Source organism: Ovis canadensis, chromosome 8 (genome assembly GCF_042477335.2).
Source record: "Ovis canadensis isolate MfBH-ARS-UI-01 breed Bighorn chromosome 8, ARS-UI_OviCan_v2, whole genome shotgun sequence".
Taxonomy (NCBI): Eukaryota; Metazoa; Chordata; class Mammalia; order Artiodactyla; family Bovidae; genus Ovis; species Ovis canadensis.
This window is the reverse complement of record NC_091252.1, coordinates 13227246-13250966: the sequence shown is the minus strand read 5'-3', so window position 1 is coordinate 13250966 and position 23721 is coordinate 13227246. Positions and strand designations below refer to the sequence as shown.

General features: G+C 36.4%; 1 protein-coding gene across 2 annotated transcripts in view; it reads right to left on the bottom strand.

The window, feature by feature from the left end:
- Nucleotides 1-2752: 2752 nt before the first annotated feature.
- The window catches only part of SENP6 (SUMO specific peptidase 6), a 132433-nt gene continuing 111464 nt past the window's right edge, over nucleotides 2753-23721 (bottom strand). For both annotated transcript variants that reach the window (XM_069598028.1, XM_069598027.1), the window contains 8 exons: nucleotides 22969-23091; nucleotides 21547-21639; nucleotides 13502-13932; nucleotides 8247-8350; nucleotides 7917-8005; nucleotides 6675-6743; nucleotides 6422-6572; nucleotides 2753-3269 (listed from right to left, as the gene is read on the bottom strand). In XM_069598028.1, the coding sequence (XP_069454129.1) occupies nucleotides 3060-3269; nucleotides 6422-6572; nucleotides 6675-6743; nucleotides 7917-8005; nucleotides 8247-8350; nucleotides 13502-13932; nucleotides 21547-21639; nucleotides 22969-23091 (1270 nt within the window). In that variant the 3' untranslated portion in view covers nucleotides 2753-3059. The remainder of the gene's footprint in view (nucleotides 3270-6421; nucleotides 6573-6674; nucleotides 6744-7916; nucleotides 8006-8246; nucleotides 8351-13501; nucleotides 13933-21546; nucleotides 21640-22968; nucleotides 23092-23721) is intronic.

Sequence of the window (23721 nt, the reverse complement as noted above, 5' to 3'; positions counted from 1 at the left end):
CCCCAAGGCACACATTTCTTCCACTTGATCAACCAATACTTCCTCTGTGGTTAAATTTAAGTTTTGAAGAACAGTTTTCGTAACTGTTTTACTTCTTCTTGGGAGTAGTGAAATGACAAATGTACCAGAAAGTCTTACTGGAGTATTTTAGAACATTGCTTAGTAGGCTACGTTTCCAACTCTGGTCTGCCTCCGTGCATTCAGCGGTCAGCTCTCCATTGATGGTCCCCTGGCTAGACAGTCTGTGGTCTCCTTCCCCAATAATCTCCTCCTCCTGCTTTGTTCTCAGAGCCACTTTGCTGTCTGCACCTCTTCTAGACACACAGTACCACACAGCCTCATCTCTGATGGGTTCTAACTAAATTATCCATTCTATTACTACATCCCAGTAAGCTTTACGCCACCAACTCTTGATCATATATATTAAAATATATTCTTTATTGTTCCTCTTCAGTGGATTTTGAGACTTTAATTATAATTTTTAACTTCTGGGAAATTAAAGCATTCGTTTTTGTATCTTACAGTTCGCAGAGATCATAGCTTTTTAAAGAGAAAAAATAGGAAATTCATTTTGGTGACTTAAACAAGATATAATTTAGATAATTATTTCATCCTCTCAAATAAAGCCTCCTACATTTAATTAACTAATAATTTAAGCACAGGTTACTATGCTTAACTGATTTAGCTTTATGTGAACCTGAAGTAATACTATTAAGTTTTCAGCTGTCTTAGCGACATCAAAGGAAAAGGACTAATTGAATGCCAACTTTGCTCGTAAACTACCAAGAGCTAAGACACATACAAATTTTATGGCAAGTAATCTAAAACCCTTCTAAAAATGATTAAGTGTTATTCTATCCAACAAGAAAACAAATACAACAAATCTATCTAATTAGTTAAGACACCAGATACTGTCATGCAGTTTCAGCATCTAGTAACAAACCTCTAAGCTGTAAAATTCTGTTTCACGACTTCTGAGTACTAACAATACATTTTAAAAGGCTGATATCCACTATAAACTACATGTAGAAGTACCAGAGTACACCATTAGCAAGTAAATGTGCATACACACCAAAGATTATCAACTCTAATTTTGGAGCTCAACCTGGCAGTCTCCAGAGATTTATCTCCAAAGCAAAGTCATTAGCATAACTTTTAAATATAGAATTTTATACAGGGTGGGAGAAATATGATCAAACAGCTGGATACTCTGCCTCTAGAAAGTTGACAGACATATCTGTATTTCTCATGTCAAAACATGATGGACTGAACTGACCCAAAGGACAGGTTGTTTCTTTATCTTTTTAAAAATTAAGAGTGTAAAATGTAGCCATTAGAAACTGAAACGACACCAAGCATTTGAGAATAGTTCTTTCAGTACCTTAAATTCTAACACAGTATAGTGAAAAAAATACGCCAGTTTTGCGTACTGCCATCAGGTTTTTTAAAAAATTTCTTTCTTGGTCCATATTCAGTAAATAATAAACTTGTCTTTTCATATCTGAGCTAAAAGAGTTCTAGGGTATTCCTTAAAAAGTAATAATATAATCACAAATAAAAATGTTAAGATAGTTCAAAGTTAACAAGTTCATAATCAATACCAATAATGGTGATGTTCCTGAAACTTAACATTTTAATTTTTCCTTTAATGAGTGTGTATAAAGCAGATTTTTTCTTTTTTTTTTAGGTTGTTGTTAACAACACCCCAAATCCACCCCAAACACACCCAAGGACTTTGTTAAATTCAATAAAGTAGCCTAAAATGTGGGTTGCAATGCCAGAAATGGCCAGATTAAAAATAAAGTAACTGCTGATTAAAAATGGTCTTTCTTTTATTCTCAACTATGTTTGTTATATGTGCTTTTTAAATTATTTAACAAAAAAACGACTTTTCAAATCTATAATTTCAAGTCTCATTTGAAAGAATGTGTAACATTTCATTTGAAAATAATAGTTTCAGCAGATATATGCAAGATTCCTATATGAACTGTAAACGTGTCAACACCACCACATTTTAGTGTTTTCAAAGGGGAATTCAAGATAGACTATTATTTTCTGCAGTATGCAACTGATTAAAGATAGTACTTTTGCATGTAAAAATAATTTTCACTAAAAAACTCAGGTGCAAAAAGTCTGGTACTTTGTGTATCAAAATAACAAGAACAAAATGAGCAATGAAAAAATAGCAAAAGTCATTACAAAAAATAGTAAATTCCTATTTAAATTTCTGTGTTCACAGGTTAAAAATGTTTATTAATTAACTATATCACACAGATTGTAGATACTTTAATATAGGAAGGTAACATGGGATATTTGAAATTCAAGCTGTACTTACCAAAATAGTTTTAACCTGAGTTTTTGATATCTTCAGAAAGGTACTTCACAATAACATATGATATAGTTATTATGTAGTAGTATAATTCAAAGTTATTTTTCTTTGACTTGCCTCTCCTTAAATAATTGAGTAAAATTATAAATATTTATTATACTTTTGGGGCCAAGTTCTCCAAACACAAGGAAGTATCTGGGTTAAAAAAACCTGTTATTTTTTCCTGCTATACAAGCATATGAAGATGTCTTTCTTGTTCAAAATGCCTTCAATTTAATCTTATTTTTACATTTTATTTTAAAACAAATGCAAAAGTGAAAAGATCATCATAGATACTCGAATATTCCCATGAAAAATATCACACCCACTAAAGAATTTAATTTCACTAAAGAATATCAAATTAATCATTTCCTCCTATAAATATTTTCTTTTTATTTATTTATTTGTGTTTAGAAGTTGCAGTTTTAAGTACTATTAACAGAAAATACATAACAAAAGCTTCCTAAAGTGAAAAAAATAATTATAAATGCTGGAAAAATTGGCCTCATTAACATATTTACAGACTTTTACTTAATACATACTCCATTGGAAATTAATTATATGACATTTATACAATCATTAACATTTCCAAATCACTCTGAGTAGTGAGCATCTCAGTTCTTTACTGTCTATACCCAAAGTTTAAAGTCACTCAGTTTCTGAAGGCAATACCCACAAGCATCAGAAATGGTCAATCTGAGATGCTATTGATATATTGTTCTGCTCCTTCACCTAAAGACGTTTCTGTTGAGTAAGTGTCCTTATGCTTCTTTTTCTCTTTGCTCTGATCTTCCTGTAGCTTCAGAATTATGTTTCGGATTTCTTCTCTTTTTGTTCTCATTCTTGGGGGAGGAAACCAGTTTGCCAGATTCATAGGTAATTCAAAATTGAGAATTGGATTCTGAGAATAAAAATATTAAATGCACATCAGAAAATTATATAATAAGTAATATTTTAGTTTCAATGACAAAAGCATTCCAGAGTAGAAATGAAAAAAAAATCAGTAACATTCCAGGCATTTTGCTAGGCACTGGAGATGTAAGACAATTTCTACTTACAGATCAAGGGTGAGCAAACTACAGCCAGTGGGTCAAATTCTGCCTATTGCCTGTTTTTGTAAATAAAGCCTTATTGGAACATCACCACAGTAACTCATCTACATGCTGTCTACGGATGCTTTTTCTTTCATGCACAACAGCAAAAGGGAGAGCAGAGACTGTATGGCCACAGAACCTAAAATATTTATGACCTGGCCCCTCATGAAAAGGACTGCTGGCCCCAGTCTAGACAGATAACTCAACAATTAAAACAATGGATGTGACAGGTACTAAGACAGGAGAAGCAGAGAGTCCTATGAGAATACATACCTAAGGGCATAGCACAGTATCAAAAAGTGATGTTTATGCTGAGATCTAAAGAATGAGTAGGAATTAGTCAAATAAGGAATGATGGAAGCAACAGGGAAGAATACTCCAGGGAGGGAAATAGGTATCAATGTCTGGAGGCAAGAAAGAATATGAGAGCCTGAAATGACATTCAGGTAGATGGTACACAGAACGCTGGAGTGAGAAGGGTAGAAAGAAGGCTAGAAGCTAGAACAGGAGTTAGAGCATGCAGGTCATGTGAAGGATTCCAGTCTTTTAACTCAAGAGCAACAGGAAGCCATTGTAAGATTTAAAGCAGGAAAGTAACATGATTAAGTTTGGGTTTTGAGCAAACAACTGTGAAAAAAACACAGCAAGAGGCCCAGCAAGCTACATGTAAAAGAATGAAATGAGAACACTTTCTAACATCATATCCAAAAATAAACTCAAAATGGTTTAAAGAACAAAATGTAAAAAAAAAAAAAAAATGTAAGGGCAAAAACTATAAAACTCTTAAGAGGAAAACATAGGCACCGTACTCTTTGACATAAATCAAAGCAAGATCCCCTTTGACCCACCTCCCAGAGTAATGGAAATAAAAACAAACAAATGGGACTCAAAAGCATTTGCAAAGCAAAGGAAATTATAAACAAAATGAAAAGACAGCCCTCAGAATGAGAGAAAACTGCAAACTGACAAAAGATTAACCTCCAAAATATACAAGCAACTCATGCATTTCAGTATCAGAAAAACAAACAACCTAATCAAAAACTGGGCAGAAGACCTACACAGACATTTCTCCAAAGAAGACAGATAGATGGCCAACACACACAGGAAAAGATGCTCGACGTCATTCACTATTCCGGAAATGCAGATTAAAACTAAAATGAGACATCACCTCACACCAGTCAGAATGGCCATCACCAAAACATCTACAAACAGTAAATGCTGGAGAGGATGTAGAGAAACGGGAGCCCTCGTGCACTGCTGGTGGGAATGTAAGCTGATACAACCACTATGGAGAACAGTATGGAGATTTCCTAAAAAAACGAGGAGTAAAACGACCACATGACCCAGTAATCCCACTACTGGGCATATTCCCTGAGAAAACCATAGTTCAAAAGGACACATGTACCCCAATGTTCACTGTAGCACTATTTACAACAGCCAGGACATGGAAGCAGCCTAGATGTCCATCGAGAGATGAATGGATAAACAAGTTGTGGTACATATACACAATGGAATGTTCGCCATAAAAAGCAGTAAATTTTAGTCAGTTGAACTGAGGTGGATGAACCTAGAGCTTATCATACAGAGTGAAGGAAGGCAGAAGAAGAAAAACAAATACCGTATATCCAATGCATGTATATGGGATCCGATGAATCTGTCTGCAGGGAAGACTAGAAATGCAGACGCAGAGAACGGACTTGGGGACACAGCAGGGGAAGGACAGGGTGAGATGAACGGAGCAAGTGGCACTGATGTATACACTACCGTGTACCAAACAGATGGCCAGTGGGAGGCTGCTGCACAACACAGGGAGCTGGACTGTCTAAAGCAATTATCCTCCAATTAAAAATGAATACATTAAGAAAAAATTTAAGACAGTATACTAAACGCATATATATGGAATTTAGAAAGATGGTAACGATGACCCTGTATGCAAGACAGCAAAAGAGACACAGATATATAACAGTTCTGTAACAGTCTTTCGGACTCTGTGGGACAAGGCGAGAGCGGAATTATTTGTGAGAATGGCATTGAAACATGTAAATTATCATATGTGAAATGAATCGCCAGTCCAGGTTCGATGCATGAGGCAGGGTGCTTGGGGCTGGTGCACTGGGTTGACCCAGAGGGATGGGATGGGGAGGAAGGTGGGAGGGAGGTTCAGGATGGGGGACACATGTACACCCATGGCGGATTCATGTCAATGTATGGCAAAACGACTACCATACTGTAATTAGCCTCCAATTAAAAGGAATAAATTTTTTAAAAAAAGGAGGCTTAGTCAGAGGTTGGTACAGCACTGTGGAATAGTGATGCTAGTGAACTGAACTGAGAAAGTGGTCACAGGGTTAAAGAACTCAGCATGTGTGACACTGAGTGATGGAATTCACAGAACTTATGGCACAATGGCTGGTGGATAAAGAAGAAGTCAAGATAAACTGTAAGAATACCCAAGACAGGTATGCACGGTAAAGTCAAACGAAGAGTGTTACGAGGAAGGAATGCTCGGCAGTGTCAATGGTGCCGGGAGGTCAGCAACAATTCCTGTGTAAGGGGGAGGGTCAAGCCAGATTACACAGATTTGAGAAGCAAGTAGGATTTGTGGAAATGAAGACAATGAATATAAATATGTGTCCAGAAATACATTTGTGAAGGGGAGAAAAGAAGGTAAAAAGATAGGGTCTGAATCATGGCAGAGATTTCTTGAAGGCCAAAAGAGCCAGTGGAGAGGAAGAGCTGGTCAGTGATAGAAGTGACTGGATTCGGATTACATGGAGTTCAGTCTTGTTTAAACCTTAAATATTCTCTGATTTATGAGTTTTTGTTCCCTGGAATAATTTCTGAAACAGCAGTTTTCAGTCTCTCCAAAATATTTGATTATTCTGTCTTTTACACTAACGTAAGATCAAAAATACCATTTCACTATTTATTAAGTCAGATCCAACCAACTGAAACTCACCTCGAAAAAGCTCTCTACATACTGCAATACATATACGCCACAGTCACTGAAGTTGTTTTGCTGTGGTACTTTTGGATTAGAGCCTTTCATAACATCTTTGGAAAAACTTCTTTTGCTTCCTTTTTTAACTTCCCATTCCACCTCTAAATACCTGCAATGATACGTATATAGTAAGAACACATACATACATATAAATATACATACTTCCTCATCCTCACCAGAATACAAAATACAGGTAGAGTTTTGAACTTACTCTCTTAGAATTTTGACAACATTTGACCGAGAAGGGCCTCTAAGTGAGTCCATCAGTAAGATACAAGGTCTGAAATAAAATGACCAAATATTAATATTTTATTAATGTTTAAAAGGCACAGAAAGATGTACATTAACAATAAAATGGAGGAGGGGATAAACCTTTTAGGCAAAAACACCCTAATAATACTTAACTACCCATGATTATATTAAATACTGAATTATAGAGTAATAATTTGGCCATACCTAAGTTATGAATATATTTCACCAAAGTTCCATAGCTAGTTCCTAAAAATACTTCAAAATTTAGTACAAAATCAAAACAATTCTGAAAATTTGAACATTCCTTGTTCAGAAGAAAGATAATCCCATTTAAAAAATCTACTGATATTTTAAATAACTAAACAGGTAATCTTCACATAAAAGAATTAGCTTAGAATCCACTGTTTGGGGCAAGATTCCACTTTAGAACACTTACTATAAAAAAACACTTTACTTTCAAAATTTTGTTCTTAAACCTAAGTATGTGAACAAGTTTAATGTAGTACAGAAAGTCCTGAAATGATTAAAGACCTAGGTTCTTCCTGGCTAACATTTTATGGGATTTGGAGAAAATATTTTAACTGCTCTAGGTCTCTATGTTTTCCTTTATACTGACGTTTGCTTTTCAAATGCTGTTACTAGAATTTCAGATGAGATTTCCTACAAAAAGTCAAGAAGAGATTAAGTCTAGAAATAGGTACTTCATCCCTGAAGTCAGGAGACCCTGGAGAGATCTCAGAACATGTACTTCTGAGAACCAAAACAGACTCACTCTCAATGTGAGGTTCCCTGCAACACGCCTCTTAGGACTGTCCTGAGTCACTCCACAGCCTTCACACAGTGGCTACGGAGCTAGTGTAAACTCCAATCCCCATGTTACCGACCTGAATCTGAATGAAAATTCTTTGTCCTTTCCTGCTTCAAATCACTACATATCCAAAAGGAATAGGGGCTTTCTATGTATGCACTTGCACAGAGATGGAAAGTGGGCAACTGGAGAACTGAAATGATTTCCATTCTCCCCAACTCAATCTTGACATTAGTAGGCATGACCCAGGTTTTCCTCACTGATTCTGAAATCCTTTGTGATTTTTGCTTAAGTACTTGTTTCAATTAAAACAGTATGGTTAATATTTTATTCTAAGAGAGTATGTGAATAAAAGTCACCAGGTGGTTTACAAGATGTACAGTCAACGCTTACTGTTTACAGAGAGTAGGCTTTAAATGCCACTGTCCTATTTCTGAACTGCAGTTGTCGTCAGCAAGGAGTCCATCATCACTGCTATCATCCTATAAAAGACAGCCTACAGTTAGTACTGCAACTATAAAATCTAAGTAACTAATAATGAAATAGCACTACTGAGGATAAAAACCCTTGTGGTAAATATGTAAAAAATATATCTCTAAATAGATGACCAGACTTTAGAAAATGTTCTATGTCACTCAATCCCGAGGGAACTGCAAAGGAGTCCAAAGAAAAACTTTTAATGATATAAAATACTGGAACTCCTTGCTAAGCATTAAGTTTCACCTGGTTATCCTGATCTTCTGAGAAGTCAATGAGTTCATCTTCAAGCATTTTACTACCTTCAGCTGATTCATCACTGTAGTTTAGTCTTATTTTGCTTAAACCATCTGTATCAATAAGAAATATTACACAATTCTTAAAAAGAATATGCACATAACTTAATAGCATATGATCTTAAAATTAATGCTAGCAATTATATAGTAATTACAAATATAAAATTTGTCTTAGCATGTAATATCACAAATACAAAATAAGTTACTTTTTTAAAAACCTGGATTTTCATACTGTTTACAGAGCTGTTTCTACTACTCAGACTCTAAAATTCATTAAACATTAAAAAACTAGGTATCAATTGTATTATTAAAATTTATATATATTTAAATACATGTCTATAAATAAAGGTTTTGTGCTAGGTATGCTAGATATCTTTAATAATAGAAGCTACAATGGTTTGAAAATAATTGTTCAATAACAGGAATACTCAGCAAATATAGAACCTAAAATGAAATACTGTGTACATGTGAGAACTTAAAATTGTGAAAATACAGAAAATTGTACAAATTAAAAAACATGATTAAAACATAGTAAGATGGGCTTGCTTTTGCACAAAAAATTTTTTAAAAATACAAAAATGAAAATAATGATAATATTAGTAGTTATGGGTAAGCTCTTCAACTTGGCGCACTTTTCCTTCATGTTTGGTTATATTCATAAGATTTTCAATAAAATAAAACAACACAAGCCAATGTAGATGCTGGTAGTATGAAAATAAATGACTCACAGAAATATCTGAAATGAATTATTTTAAAAGTCTCTTTTAAGAATCCAAATCCTTAAAAATCAATGATTAAGCTTAAAGAAAGAGAAGACTTACAAGAAATAATGAAAACTGAGTCAGGAACTTTGATGCCAAATATACAAATATTGTTTACTATAGAGCATACCATTTCCAAGTTTTTTAAAAGCATGACTTCAAGGTATTTTAGATAGGATTTAACTTATTTTAGTACAAGTTATTTAAAAGAGCATTAAGAATGCTAACATTATTAAGCAAGACAAGATGGGAAGATAGCAGGATAAAAGTGCTCCTGAAAAGATATATTTAACATATATTAAGTTTAAATGTTGTGATAAAAAATACTATTTAAAATAATAAAGCCCTATGATTAATCCTTTTATTATGCAAAGAATAACCTTTACAATTTATCTTTTTAAAAATTTGTATTTTAATGTTTTGAAGCTAAAATACCTATATTTAAGTAAAATCTGTCTAAATCCTTAGGTAATTCAGAATTAGTAATTACAATCAAGTTGTTTTAGAATCAAAATATTCCTAACTATACCTTTTACCCAGAAATTGTGTCATATAAACATGAATTTATACAAATGAAAACACATGTGCACTGTAAAAAAGAGAGAAAAGTAAATAGTATAGTCAATTTCTTCAATTATTTCGTTCAGTAAACAAATGCTCTAGTATAAATTGAGTGGCAGTAACTCAATCAGCTATTCTCACAACCAGTCCCAGTTCCTGAGGTTCTCACATAGTGAGATCATCTGAAGATGCCAAACCAAGTGTGATTCTAGAATTTAAACATATTTTTCATGTATTGATACCATACATCACAAGACAACTATTTCAAATGGTGCCCAACTGAAAAAGCAGCAAATCAAAGTAATAATAACACACATTATTACTTTCCTACAGTTGATCTTAAAAACCTAATCCCTGTGTCAAGATACAATTCTATTTATTTGCTGTAGCATGTCAACCTACATTGAAGTCACTGGTGACTATATGTGTTCAGTGGTTAAATTATGTTTAAACTACCTAAAATGCTTCATTTAAGCCCTGTCAACTATCAAACCAAACAGAAATAGATCAATTAGATACAAATGACAATCACAAAAAATTTTTACAAGCTCTTCTTAAATTTTGATGTCATAATTTTATATAGCATAGACTGCTTAAACCATCCTCTCTGAGGCTATTCAATGTTCTTTTGGGTGAGTGAGACCTTGAAAACACTGATGAAAAATGAGACTTCATTCCTTAAAAAAAATACAAACCCATTCTAGAGAACTGTGGGACACTATCATCACTGAATTAAGATAAACATTAAAAAAGGATAGAAAAACACCAGTGTATCACACATAATAATGTTAAATTAATTACCTTCAAGGATAATTGATATAGTTACATACTAAAAAAAAAAAAACAAAAACAAAAAAAAACAAAAAACCAAAGCACAAACTATAATTTTTCAAAGAAGAATAAACAGATACTGAAAGGGCAAACTAAAGGATTCACTGGGACATATACTCAAATTTAACCAGTTACTTCTCAAGTAGAACACTAACTTGTAGGAAAGGGCCACTAGGAATTTCTGGGGTTGGTGTAGATGAAGGAAGCCCTAAGGCTTTGTCTCATTGCTCTAAGTCATGCATTTTAATTCATTTTTTAACTTGAATTCATATTAAACTATATGAAATTATTGATCAAAAAGGAACTTAAAAAATGTTCTCTAGAGATACAATTCACATACCATACAATTCACCCCCTTAAAGTGTACAATTAAGTGGTTTTTGTATATTTACACATACTGTGTGCAACCATCACCAGAGTCAATTTTAAAACCTTTTCAAAATGTTTCAAATCTCAAAACAAACAAGCAAAAACAAACCTCTAAACTCTTTACTATCACTTCCTTTTCCCCATATTCCTCTCCAATCCCCAAGCACCCTTAAGCAACCATGTTTGGGAGATTTAATACAAATAGAATCACATTAATATGTGGTCTTCTGTGACTACTTCAACTTAACATGTTCTCAGTTTCAATCATGTTGTAACATGTATCACTACTTCATTTCTTTTTATGTCCTCATAATATTCCGTTAAATAGATATATCATGTTTTCATTATCCAACTATCAGTTGATGAACATCTGGGTTGTTTCTACCTTTTGGCCGTTGTGAATAATGCTGCTATAATTGTTCATACCCAAGTTTTTGTGTGGACATATGTTTTTATTTCTCTCGGGTATTTATCTAGGAGTGGAACTGCTGGATCATATTATAACTTTGTGTCTAACATCTTAAGAAACTGTCAAACTGTTTTCCAAAGCAAGCTGTAGCATTTTACCTTCCTACATTAATAATATATGAAGTTTTCAGTTTCCCCACATTCTCATCAACACCTGTTGGCATCTGACTTTCTAATTCTAGCCATGCTCTATAAAAAGGCTTGCTGCTGCTGCTGCTAAGTCGCTTCAGTTGTGTCCGACTCTGTGCGACCCCACAGATGGCAGCCCACCAGGCTCCGCCGTCCCTGGGATTCTCCAGGCAAGAACACTGGAGCGGGTTGCCATTTCCTTCTCCAATACATGAAAGTGAAAAGTGAAAGTGAAGTCGCTCAGTAAGTGTCCGACTCTTGGTGATCCCATGGACTACAGCCTACAAGGCTCCTCCGTCCATGGGATTTTCCAGGCAAGAGTACTGGAGTGGGTTGCCATTGCCTTCTCCGATAAAAAGGCTTAAGCAGCCATTAATCCACTCTATAGGCTTGTGGTTTTGATTTATAGTTCCTTCATGACTAATGATATCCAGCATCTTCTCATGTACTAATTGGCAGGACTTTGTTCAAAGGCACACAAACTGTGCACACTGCCTTGAAGGCTTAATCTTCAGAGTGCCCATCTAAGCAATGCTTTCAGTGTAGCAAAATGGTAATTAATGTAGCTATTCAATGCCTTTTATTACTTTTTTCTTCTATTCAAGTATTAAAATACTAAAACTGAAAAAAAATTACAGTGACTTGGTGACTACCTATTTTGCCTTTCTACATTCCATTTCTTCCCTGATGAAATTTATTAGAAAGTGAGCAATAAAAATAAGTACTGTTGACCCTTGAACAGCACAGGTTTGAACTGCACTGGTCCACTTACACAAGGATTTTTTTTCCACCCAAGAAAGAGGTTAGCACAGTACTGGACAATCCAAGGCTGGCTGAATCCAGGGATGTGAATCTGTGGGTGTAGAACTGTGGTATGACATAAATGGCTGATGATAAAGTCAGAGGTGGATTTTGACTGTCAGAGGGTCAGCACCCCTAAATCCCATGCTGTTCAAGGGTCAACTGCATTTATCTGCTTGGTTTTGATGCACTTTTTTGCTTTATCTGCTAAATTCCCCCCTTTTGCCTCTTCTCTTATACCCGCTAAAAGGCACAAAGACCAATATCCATAGGCCTAATATCAGCTTTATGCAGCTGAGCATGTCAAACAAAAAATATTTCTGAAAGAATGTAGCAACAGCTTTCTGATTTACTAAAATAACAGGCTGGTAGAAGTACCCGAAGTATGCTCAGCATTCACAACTTTTGATAGGTTCTTTCTGAGGTCACATAATTTCTTCTATGTCTTATACTGAGTTTTTTCCTCCAAAGAGAGTGTATTAAATCTATTCATAGTTTATTAAGTTTGCTATCTTATATATATAGCATACTATAGTTCATGAAGTGGACTATTTTACTTTGAGGTTGAAGTGGAAATTCTGCAGTTGACTTGATAAAAAATTTAAGTATTTGAAGAGATACCTTAGATTTCTAGAATAAGTGCTAGTAATATGGACCTGATTCAAGGAAAGAAACAATTTATTAGAACTGAAGGGAAATGAAAAAGCAGAGGTTGGACCAGTGCCCTTCTTTCCACGGAAAACCATGAAAGAGAGTGAGGAACAGGAACTAACCTTTAATTTGAATGTCAACAACTATTTGGAGGAAAAAGCTTTAATTTTTTGCCTCTTGATCTCAATTTGCCCATCTGTAAATTGAGAAGATCAAACTAGTTTGCCTTATAGATCTAAGATTGTGCAACTACTGTTTATGCTGAATAAGTAAATTTCCTATGAAATAAAAACAAGTCCAAGTTCCTACAAATGGAAAATGCAGACCTTGTACTTTAATTTTAAAACTGCACTCTTTGTAAGGATGAGGGAAGGAGACTCATTATCAAGGGGGCACAAGAGCATTGTTTTGAGTAATGGCAAGTTCTAAATCTCAATTGCTGTAATGATTACAGGACTATATATATTTATCAAAGCTCACTGAGCTCATATATTTATGAGTGAATGTTACTGTAAGTAAATTATACAATAAACCTGACTTTAAGAAAAAGTGCACCCTGAAATTTTAATCCTATTTCTAAAAAATCCAACTTACTCTGAATTTTTTGATTTTTTTGAAACATTCAGTAACATACCTGTATGGTGCATAGAACTTAAATATTCACTCTGTAGGCCATCCTCACTTTCAGTCCTACCGACAAGTTTCTGGCATGTGGGCTCTCCTTTATTCGAGTCCTCATTCTCGCTCGCAGCATGATTCATTTTTTTCAGACTACATTTCACACTGCTTATGTTTCTCCGGCAACGAGGGTCGCTTTCTTCCTGTTCATTATTTGAGTCGATTACAGCTACGCAATGCTTTCTGTTTGACATCTTCTTAATTACAGGCTTGGCAGCAGAGTTTTGTGAACAACTGTCCATTTCACTGGCTGAAGGAGAAGAAACACAACTGTCCTCTACAGGTGAACTTTTTTGCGTGACTGTATTTTCATGGTAATGAGGATTAGGTTCATACTTTGGTTTTTCCAAACCAGGGAAACAAACAACGGCCAAAAACCAGTGTGCACTGTAAAAAACAAATGAAACTACTGAATATATTACTAGAAAAGTTTATTATATTTGGCAATAAATATTAAAATATTTTTTTCTAAAGCTTCTATAAACAAATTTATTAAGAATGCCCAATTTTTTTAATTCTTAAATTAATCTCCTTGTTTGAAGACTCACTGATTCATTAACAGAGCATAATGTCTATTCAAAAATAACATAATTTTTGTCAGAATTACCTAGCCTGCATTCACTTTTGCAAACAATCCTTTGAACATTTTCTTGCTTTTGGAATGAAAAATTCATCGTTTTCCAGGCAATTTAACAAAATGTAAATTACATCACTGCAATTCATCATTCCCATTTACCTTTCCTTTGTTTTATTTATGCCAAGGGTAAAAAACCAGCAACATTAAAATATCTTCAGCAGTCTAACTAATCAGACTTTATAAGTTTGAACATTTTCTAAATATTGTACATAATAGTTTTTTAAAACTTTTCATCCGTGTTTTTCTTATTAATAAGGTGAGTGAGTGAGTGCTCAGTTGTGTCTGACTCTACGACCGCATGAACTATACAGTCCATGGAATTCTCCAGGCCAGAATGCCTGAGTGGGTAGCCTTTCCCTTCTTCAGGGGATCTTTCCAACCCAGGGATCGAATCTAGGTCTCCAGGGAAGCCCAAGAATTCTGGAGTGGGTAGCCTATCCCTTCTCCAGTGGATCTTCCAGACCCAGGAATCGAACCGGAGTCTCCTGTACTGCAGGCAGATTCTTTGCCAACCAATCTATCAGGGAAGCTTGGTTAATATTAACTAGGTATTATTAAGTATTAATATTAGGTATTAATAAGTACTAATAACACTTATTAGGCTATATTAATAACGTAAGGATTTCTTAATACTGAAAATATTATTCTTGTCTCATACTCTACTGAAATAAAATATACTAAATTGAAATAATGTATCTAGTCTAATTATCAGTACAGAAGTATCAATATGATTCCAGCTAGAGCTGAATTCAGGTATCATCATAGTTCATGACAGCAGGATATAAGCTATGAGTAAGAAGCTATACAGCTAAAAGTGGCTAATATTCATTAATCTAATTAATTTTATTCAGGGTTTACTATTTGCTAGGCACAGTGTTATGTGAAAGGGTCTTCCCTGGTGGCTCAGACAGTAAACAATCTGCCTGTAATGCAGGAAACCCAGGTTTGATCCCTGGGTTGGGAAGATTCCCTGGAGAAGGGAATGGCAACCCATTCCAATAAACAGGCTAAAGATGTCGGATAATTTATTAGCTGAGCACAATATCTGTCATAGAGTATGGAGTTCAGTAGATATTTGCTGTATGAAAAATGAATGTTGACCCAGACAAAAGTTATTGCATATTCTATCTATGTAAAATATTAAATTTCCCCAAGGTAATACTAAGAAGCACTGTATGTCTCTTCACTAGACACAGTAAGTAGAAAAGTTCACAGAGGCTGCCTTCATCCTCAGTATTGAAGATCCAGATGGAGAAATGCGTCTCTCCTCTTAATTATCAACCCTCAGGACCCTATGGACTTAGGTCAGGCCAGGCTGGGAGAAGAGTGCACACCACCTTCCTCACTTCATCAGCTCAAAGACACAGCTGACACTAAGCCACATCTCAACTTCAGAAAGGTTATAAAGTGAAAATATGTGCTTTAAAAATTGATTAAACATGGTATAACACAGTGATTCTCAACCTACAGCTGAAACCGAAGTCTGTCACAGTTATAAACATTTTTCAGCTATGACAATATGGATGAGCCAGTTTTTCTGTTGCCTTATCTAATAATTTGGGGGAAAAAATCTTCCTTCACCTAGCTGTAAAGAGAAAGCTGAATCGGATACATTTGACCTCACTTTCAACCTCTAAGAGCCAGAGTTTTGCTTTTATGATCCCTTTTAATGGCAGATATCTTGACCTTAAGCCATTAGTGGGAGACATGGCTAAAACAGGCAATTTCACTTAGTTTAATCTGATGTTTGGATTAGATCCAAACATCAAATTTGTGTTCCTTGTCAATTACAACAATTTTTAACAAATAGCTTATCAACTTTTAGCTTAACCACCACCAGGAAAATTAAAATAAATGCCGAATACAGGGCAGCCTATCTGATTAGTTTTATCTCTTTATAAAAAAGCCCTCATGATCTGGAAGTTATTCTTCCATCTACAAACAGCACAGTTCTCCTGCAGAACACAACTAATTCACTCGCTACCTTTCACCAAGACAGCCAAGTTGACACAAAGCACTAAACACAGTGTCCGTCCACATCAGATTCCATGACTAAGGATGTGCCTCTACTACTAAATTACATATGCCTCAAATTATATTTTTAAATTTTTATAATTAATTTCTGACAAATGGTTTCCCATGTATATCCCTCCCTTTTACCAAGTGGGCAGCTCATGTGCTACTTGATATGACAAATTAATGTCAAGAAATCTAATTTTGAGGTGAATAAAGAAATTATAAAGATTAGTTTTAAACTTAGCTTTAAATTTTATTGATACTATGATACTATGTTTGACTCAAATCATTTTGAAGAGGTTGGGCTTTATAGTCGTAACCAATGTTTTAACCTAGTCTACCTATCTTTGGCTGGGCTAGAGATCATAATAGGTGTTATAATTAAGGCATGATTTTAAATAAAAAGAATCTGACTATACTACAGGGTAAATGTTTTTTATAGTGAGAAAAAGAGCACATTCAGAAGCTAGCTTGGCACAGATAGGCTTATTAGACATTAAAAATCTTACAGAACACCAACCTCAGACAAAGTTACTCTGCAACCATGATAAAAATGAGACAAAGCAAGGTCATTTCATAATGTCTTAGCAGACACAAATGTAAGGTCAAAGTGCAACCCTTCAAAATACCAAATATCTTTTTGCTAAATGAGTGAATGTATGCCGCTGGAGCAGCTGTTAGGAGATAACCCATGTCCAAGGGCAAAGGAGAAGCCTCAGCAAGATGGTAGGTGAAATCGCCTTTAGAATCAAACTCCATACCTACCAAAAATGCTCAGAGGGCTCAAACATACCTTGTGTACGCCAGGACCCAGAGATGTGTTTCAGTGTCTCCTGCAGAGGAACAGATAAGCAGTGGCCTGTCGCAGGGGCAGGGGCTCTGGGTGCAGTAGATCTGGGTATTGCATAAGCCCTCCATGGAGAAGGCCGCCATTAACCCCACCATAGAGCCACCAGAACTTATACAGGACAGGGTAAAGAGACTCTTGGAGGGCACAAACAGAACCTTGTGCATACCAGGACCCAGGAGAAGGGAGCAGTGACCCCACAAGAGACTGACTCAGACTTGCCCGTGAGTGTCCAGGAGCCTCTGGTGGAGGCGTGGGTTGGCGGTGGCCTGCTGCAGGGTCGGGGCACTGAGTGTAGCAGGGCCAGCATGGGACCTTCTGAAGGAGGTGGCCATTATCATCATTACCTTCACCAGAGTTTGGCCCCAGGTAAATAACCGGGAGGGAACACAGCCCCAGCCAGCAACAGAAAATCGGACTAAAAATTTACTGAGCATGGCCCCTCCCATCAGAACAAAACCCTGTTTCCCCCTCAATCAGTCCCTCCCATCAGGAAGCTTCCATAACCCTATTATCCTTCTCCATCAGAGGGAAGACAGACTGAAAACCACAATCACAGAAAACTAACCAATCTAATCACATGGACAACAGCCTTGTCTAACTCAATGAAACTATGAACCATTCCCAGTAGGGCCACCCAGGACAGATGGGTCATGGTGGAGAGTTTTGACAAAACATGGTCCACTAGAGAAGGGAATGGCAAACCACTTCAGTATTCTTGCCTTGAGAACCCCATGAACAGTATGAAAAGGCAAAAAGATAGGACACTGAAAGATGAACTCCCCAGGTCTGTAGGTGCCCAGTATGCTACTGGAGATAAATGGAGAAATAACTCCAGAAAGAATAAAGAGACACAGCTAAAACAAAAACAACACCCAGTAGTGGATGTGATTGGTGATGGAAGTAAACACTGAAGCTATAAAGAGTAATGCTGCATGAGAACCTGCAGTGTTAGGTCCACGAATCAAGGAAAATTGGAAGTGGTCAAACAGGAGATGGCAAGATGAACATTCACAATTTAGGAATCAACAAACAAATCAGATGGACTGGACTGGGTGAATTTAACTCAGATGACCATTATATCCACTATTGTGGGCAAGAATCCTCAGAAGAAATGGAGTAGCCATCATAGTCAACGAAAGAGTCTGAAATGCAGTACTTGGATACAATCTCAAAAACGACAGAATGATCTCTGTTCGTTACTAAGGCAAACCATTCAATATCACAGTAATCCAAGTCTATGCCCTGAACAGGAATGCTGAAGAAGCTGAAGTTGAACGGTTCTATGAAGACCTACAAGACCTTCTAGAACTAATACCGGAAAAAGATGTCCTTTTCATTATGGGGGACTGGAATGCAAAAGTAAGAAGTCAAGAGATACCTGGAGTAACAGGCAAATTTGGCCTTGGAGTACAGAATGAAGCAGGGCAAAGTCTAATAACAGTTTTGCCAAGAGGGTGATCTGGTCATGGCAAATACACTCATCCAACAACAAAAGAGAAGACTCTACACATGGACATCACCAGATGGTCAATACCGAAATCAGACTGATTATATTCTTTGCAGCCAAAGATGGAGAAGCTCTATATACAGTCAGCAGAAACAAGACCAGGAGCTGACTGTGACTCAGATCATGAACTCCTTATTGCCAAATTCAGACTTAAATTGAAGAAAGTAGGGAAAACCACTAGACCATTCAGGTATGACCTAAATCAAATCTCTTACGATTATACTCTGGAAGTGACTAACAGATTCAAGGTATCAGATCTGATAGACAGTGCATGAAAAACTATGGATGGAAGTTCGTGACACTGTACAGGTGACAAGGATCAAGACATCCCCATGAAAAAGAACTGCAAAAAGGCAAAATGGCTGTCTGAGGAGGCCTTACAGATAGCTGTGAAAAAAAGAGAAGCAAAAGGCAAAGGAGAAAAGGAAAGATATACCCATTTGAATGCAGAGTTCCAAAGAATAGCAAGAAGAGATAAGAAAGCCATCCTCAGTGATCAATGCCAAAAAAAAAGAGCAAAACAATAGAATAGGAAAGACTAGAGATCTCTTCAAGAAAATTAGAGAAACCAAGGGAACATTTCATGCAAAGATGGGCTCAATACAGGACAGAAATTGTATGGACCTAACAGAAGCAGAAGATATTAAGAAAAGATGGCAAGAATAAACAGAAGAACTGTACAAAAAAGATATTCACAACCCAGATAATCACAATGGTGTGATCACTCACCTAGAGCCAGACATCCTGGAAGGCAAAGTCAAGTGGGCCTTAGGAAGCATCATAATGAACAAAGCTAGTGGAGGTGATGGAATTCCAGTTGAGCTATTACAAGTCCTAAAAGATGATGCTGTGAAAGTGCTGCACTCAACATCCCAGCAAATTTGGAAAACTCAGCAGTGGCCACAGGACTGGAAAAGGTCAGTTTTCATTCCAATCCCAAAGAAAGCTCAAACTACCACACAATTGCACTCATCTCACATGCTAGTAAAGAAATGCTCAAAATTCTCCAAGCTAGGTTTCAATGGTACGTGAATCGTGAACTTCCAGATGTTCAAGCTGGTCTTAGAAAAGGCAGAGAGGAACAAGAGATCAAATTGCCAACATCTGATGGATCACTGAGAAAGCAAGGGAGTTCCAGAAAAACATCTACTTCTGCTTTATTGACTATACCAAAGCCTTTGACTGTGTGGATCACAACAAACTGTGGAAAATTATCAGACCACCTGACCTGCCTCTTGAAAAATCTGTATGCAGATCAGGAAGCAACAGTTAGAACTGGACATAACAGACTGGTTCCAAATAGGGAAACGAGTACGTCAAGGCTGTATATTGTCAGCTTGCTTATTTTAACTTATATGCATAGTACATCATGATAAATGCTGGGCTGGAGGAAGCTTAAGCTGGAATCAAGATTGCCGGGAGAAATATCAATAACCTCAGATATGCAGATGACACCACCCTTATGGCAGAAAGTGAAGAGGAACTAAAAAGCCTCTTGATGAAAGTGAAAGAGAGTGAAAAAGTTGGCTTAAAACTCAACACTCAGAAAACTAAGATCATGGCATCTGGTCCCATCATTTCATGGCAAGTAGATGGGGAAACAATGAAAACAGTGACAGACTTTATTTTGGGGGGCTCCAAAATCACTGCATATGGTGACTGCAGCCATGAAATAAAAAGACGCTTACTCCTTGGAAGAAAAGTTATGACCAACCTAGACAGCAATTAAAAAGCAGAGACATTACTTTACCAACAAAGGTCTGTCTAGTCAAAGCTATGGTTTTTCCAGTAGTCATGTAAGGATGTGAGAGTTGTACTATAAAGAAGGCTGAGCACCAAAGAACTGATGCTTTTGAACTGTGGTGTTGGAGAAGACTCTTGGGAGTTCTTGGACTGCAAGGAGATCCAACCAGTCCATCCTAAAGGAAATCAGTCCTGAATATGCATTGGAAGGACTGATGCTGAAGCTGAAACTCCAATACTTTGGCCACCTGATGCAAAGAGCTGACTCACTGGGAAAGACCCTGATGTTGGGAAGATTGAAGGTGGGAGGAGAATGGAACGACAGAGGATGAGATGGTTGGTTGGCATCACTGACTCAATGGACATGAGGTTGAGTAAACTCTGGGAGCTGGTGATCAACAGGAGGCCTGGTGTGTTTCAGTGCATGGGGTTGCAAAGAGTCGGACACGACTGGGCGACTGAACTGACTGACTGACTGTTTATCCAAACAAACCACTGCTTCCTTAGACCTTCCCTCAAGCCACCATAACAAAGACCAAATTCTGTTAATGCTTCTTTCAAACACATTTTTATTTAGAGGAATCATGGTCGGCCATGGTATACGTTCTCACTTAATGCAAGTACTAAACCCATGCTGCCCAATTACAAGAGTATTCCTGGAGGTCTTTGGCTGGAGGGCAGGACAGTTGGAAAATGAAATACAGAAACTCTCAAGTTCAAATTGTATCATAATACTAACGTGCGTCTATGCCTCTCTAGTCACTGGGTGACAGGGACATAAAATGTCTGCCACCTCTGTTACTTAGGAGATACCTCCAGGTAGCAAACATGGCTCTCAGTGAGCAAATGACGTAAATCCAGCCACCTTCTCTTCATTTTGGTTGAGTCAAAGTGTGTTTTATAAACTAAAAATCCAAATTCTTCTGTGTGACCTAATCACCATTCTGTACAAGGTAGTGTTTTCTATAGGATGTCTCCTAGACCACAAGTACCATTTTTAAAAGATGACATTATTCTACACTGATGAATAAAATGAAATTAGGAAGATTTCTTACTGAGTACTTGTAAAATTCCATATCTTACATGATTCACCGAAAAAGTATATTAATTTCCATAAAATAAGGAGTATAAGTATCAACATATACAACAAGTTTCAGAAAGAAGTTTAAAACTGGATGAATTATTCACCTCATAAACATATTTTCTAAAAATTGCCATCACATTTACATAAAGGAAACTGTTACTCACGCTTCATTAAGAGGTACAAAAATAAAATCCTTCTCAAAAATATCTACATGCCGGGTCCATGTTTTTACTCTTCCATGTCGCTTCTGCTGTATTCTGTAAGACAAGAGGAACGCTATCAAGCTTCTGAAATGTTTCCAGTGTTGTCAGCCTATATGCAGCAGTTCATTCATTACAGCTATTAAGATGTCAACAGATCAAACAGCTGTATAAGAGGATTTAACAAGATGTGAAAAGGAAGCAAAATATCTGAGATGGAGCTGGGAAGATGTGAAACTGGCCATCACTGAATCTGGGAGAAAGAGATTCTTTAATTCCTACTATTACTTACTAGGGTGCTTATTGTTGCAGAACTAGTTTCAGCAAAAATATTGAGTGTGTATCAGACTGTGACTTATAAGTACTAAGGTGAGGAGAGCAGGAAAAGTGAGCGCTATTTTACAGTAGGTAAAACAGGACAGATTATCAGCACTGTTCAAAACCAACCACTACCATCAACTCCAGGCTTCCCTGATCGCTCCGCTGGTAAAGAATCTGCCTGCAATGCAGGAGACCCTGGTTCAATTCCTGGGTTGGGAAGTTCCCCTGGAGAAGGGATAGGCTACCCATTCCAGGATTCTTGGGCTTCCCTGGTGGCTCAGCTGGTAAAGAATTCACCTGCAATGCAGGAGACCTGGGTTTGATCCCTGGATTGGGAAGATCCCCTGGAGAAGGGAAAGACTATCCACTCCAGTATTCTGGCCTGGAGAATTCCATGGACTGCATAGTCCATGGGGTTGCAAACAGTAGGACACTACTGAGTGACTTTCACTTTCTTTCTTTCACCATAAACTCTTAAGATACAAAATTAGGTATCACTGAAACAGTAGAAAATTTATTTATATCGTACACAACAGCCATCGATTCAAGACACTTAACAGCACTGGTAACAACAATGGACTCTGTGTGTCTTGTAACCAATTACCAGCAAGTATTAGAGCTGGATGCACTCACTATATGGAAAGACATTATAAATAACTCAGGGCTCACATGTAGAATACTGTTTCCTTGTCTGAGAATTATTATCCAAAGAACTTATTAATGCTATAGATTCACAGGTTCCACTGTTAGATACTACAGATGGAACATGTAGGGTAAAACAGAGCGATTGGTATTTAGTAATTTTCAAGACTTAGTAAGATTCAAGTAATTTTCCTTTTTTAAACTTTCAGATATATTTGGAAAATATTGATTGACATATTAGACCTAAAACCTTTACGAATCCCAGGTATTCTTTGGGTTTTAAATATTATAAGCTATATAAATTTTGCTAATTGAGAATAGAAGGAAAAAAAGTTGCCTTAATATAAACAAGTGATTTTTTTCCTACATTAAACTTAAGTGACTTACTACATCTATAAAGTATTTTCAAAAAGCTTGACTTACGATAGATTAGTTGTTTCATGAAGATTTCTCCTCTCCCTTTGATTAAGGCGTTTATAGAAAAAAGAACTGAATATATGAATTCGGTCAGCTTCTTCTTTCTTCAGTTTTTCAAGCACCAAATACCTGTTTTATAAGAAGCAATTCCAAACAGAGTCAACTTAAGTTTGTGTACTAAAAACAGAGCGATCAAATACCTATTCACCACCAATCTCCATGCCTTTAAACTGAAAGACTTTATAAATAAAATTTCATATTCTAGACAATGATTACTATCAGATTATTTGTAAGTAATAAAACATGATATTTGAGAGTAAAACTAGAACTTCAAAAATCTAATCTTTTTAAACAAGGGCCCATTTATGAACATTCACATAAACTTTATCAAAGCCAACCAACAGAAATGCTGGAAACGCTCATCAGTCGATGAATGGAAAATGGTGTACGGATACAATGGAAAATTACACAGCAATAAAGGGAGACGAAGTTGGTGCATGTAGTTTCATAAAAAGAACCTTGAAAATGTTATGCTAAGTGAAAGAAGCTAGCCATAGAAAAGCACATATTGTATGATTCCATGTATATGAAATGTTCAGAATATGCAAATCCACAGACATAGTGAGGAGACTGGTGGTTGCCAGAGCTGCGAGTAAGGTTCGAGGGAAATGGGTAGTCACTCCTAATGGGTACTGAATTCTGTGAGGGATGAAAATGTTCTAGTATTAATTATGGTGGTGGCTTCAAAACTGAACACAC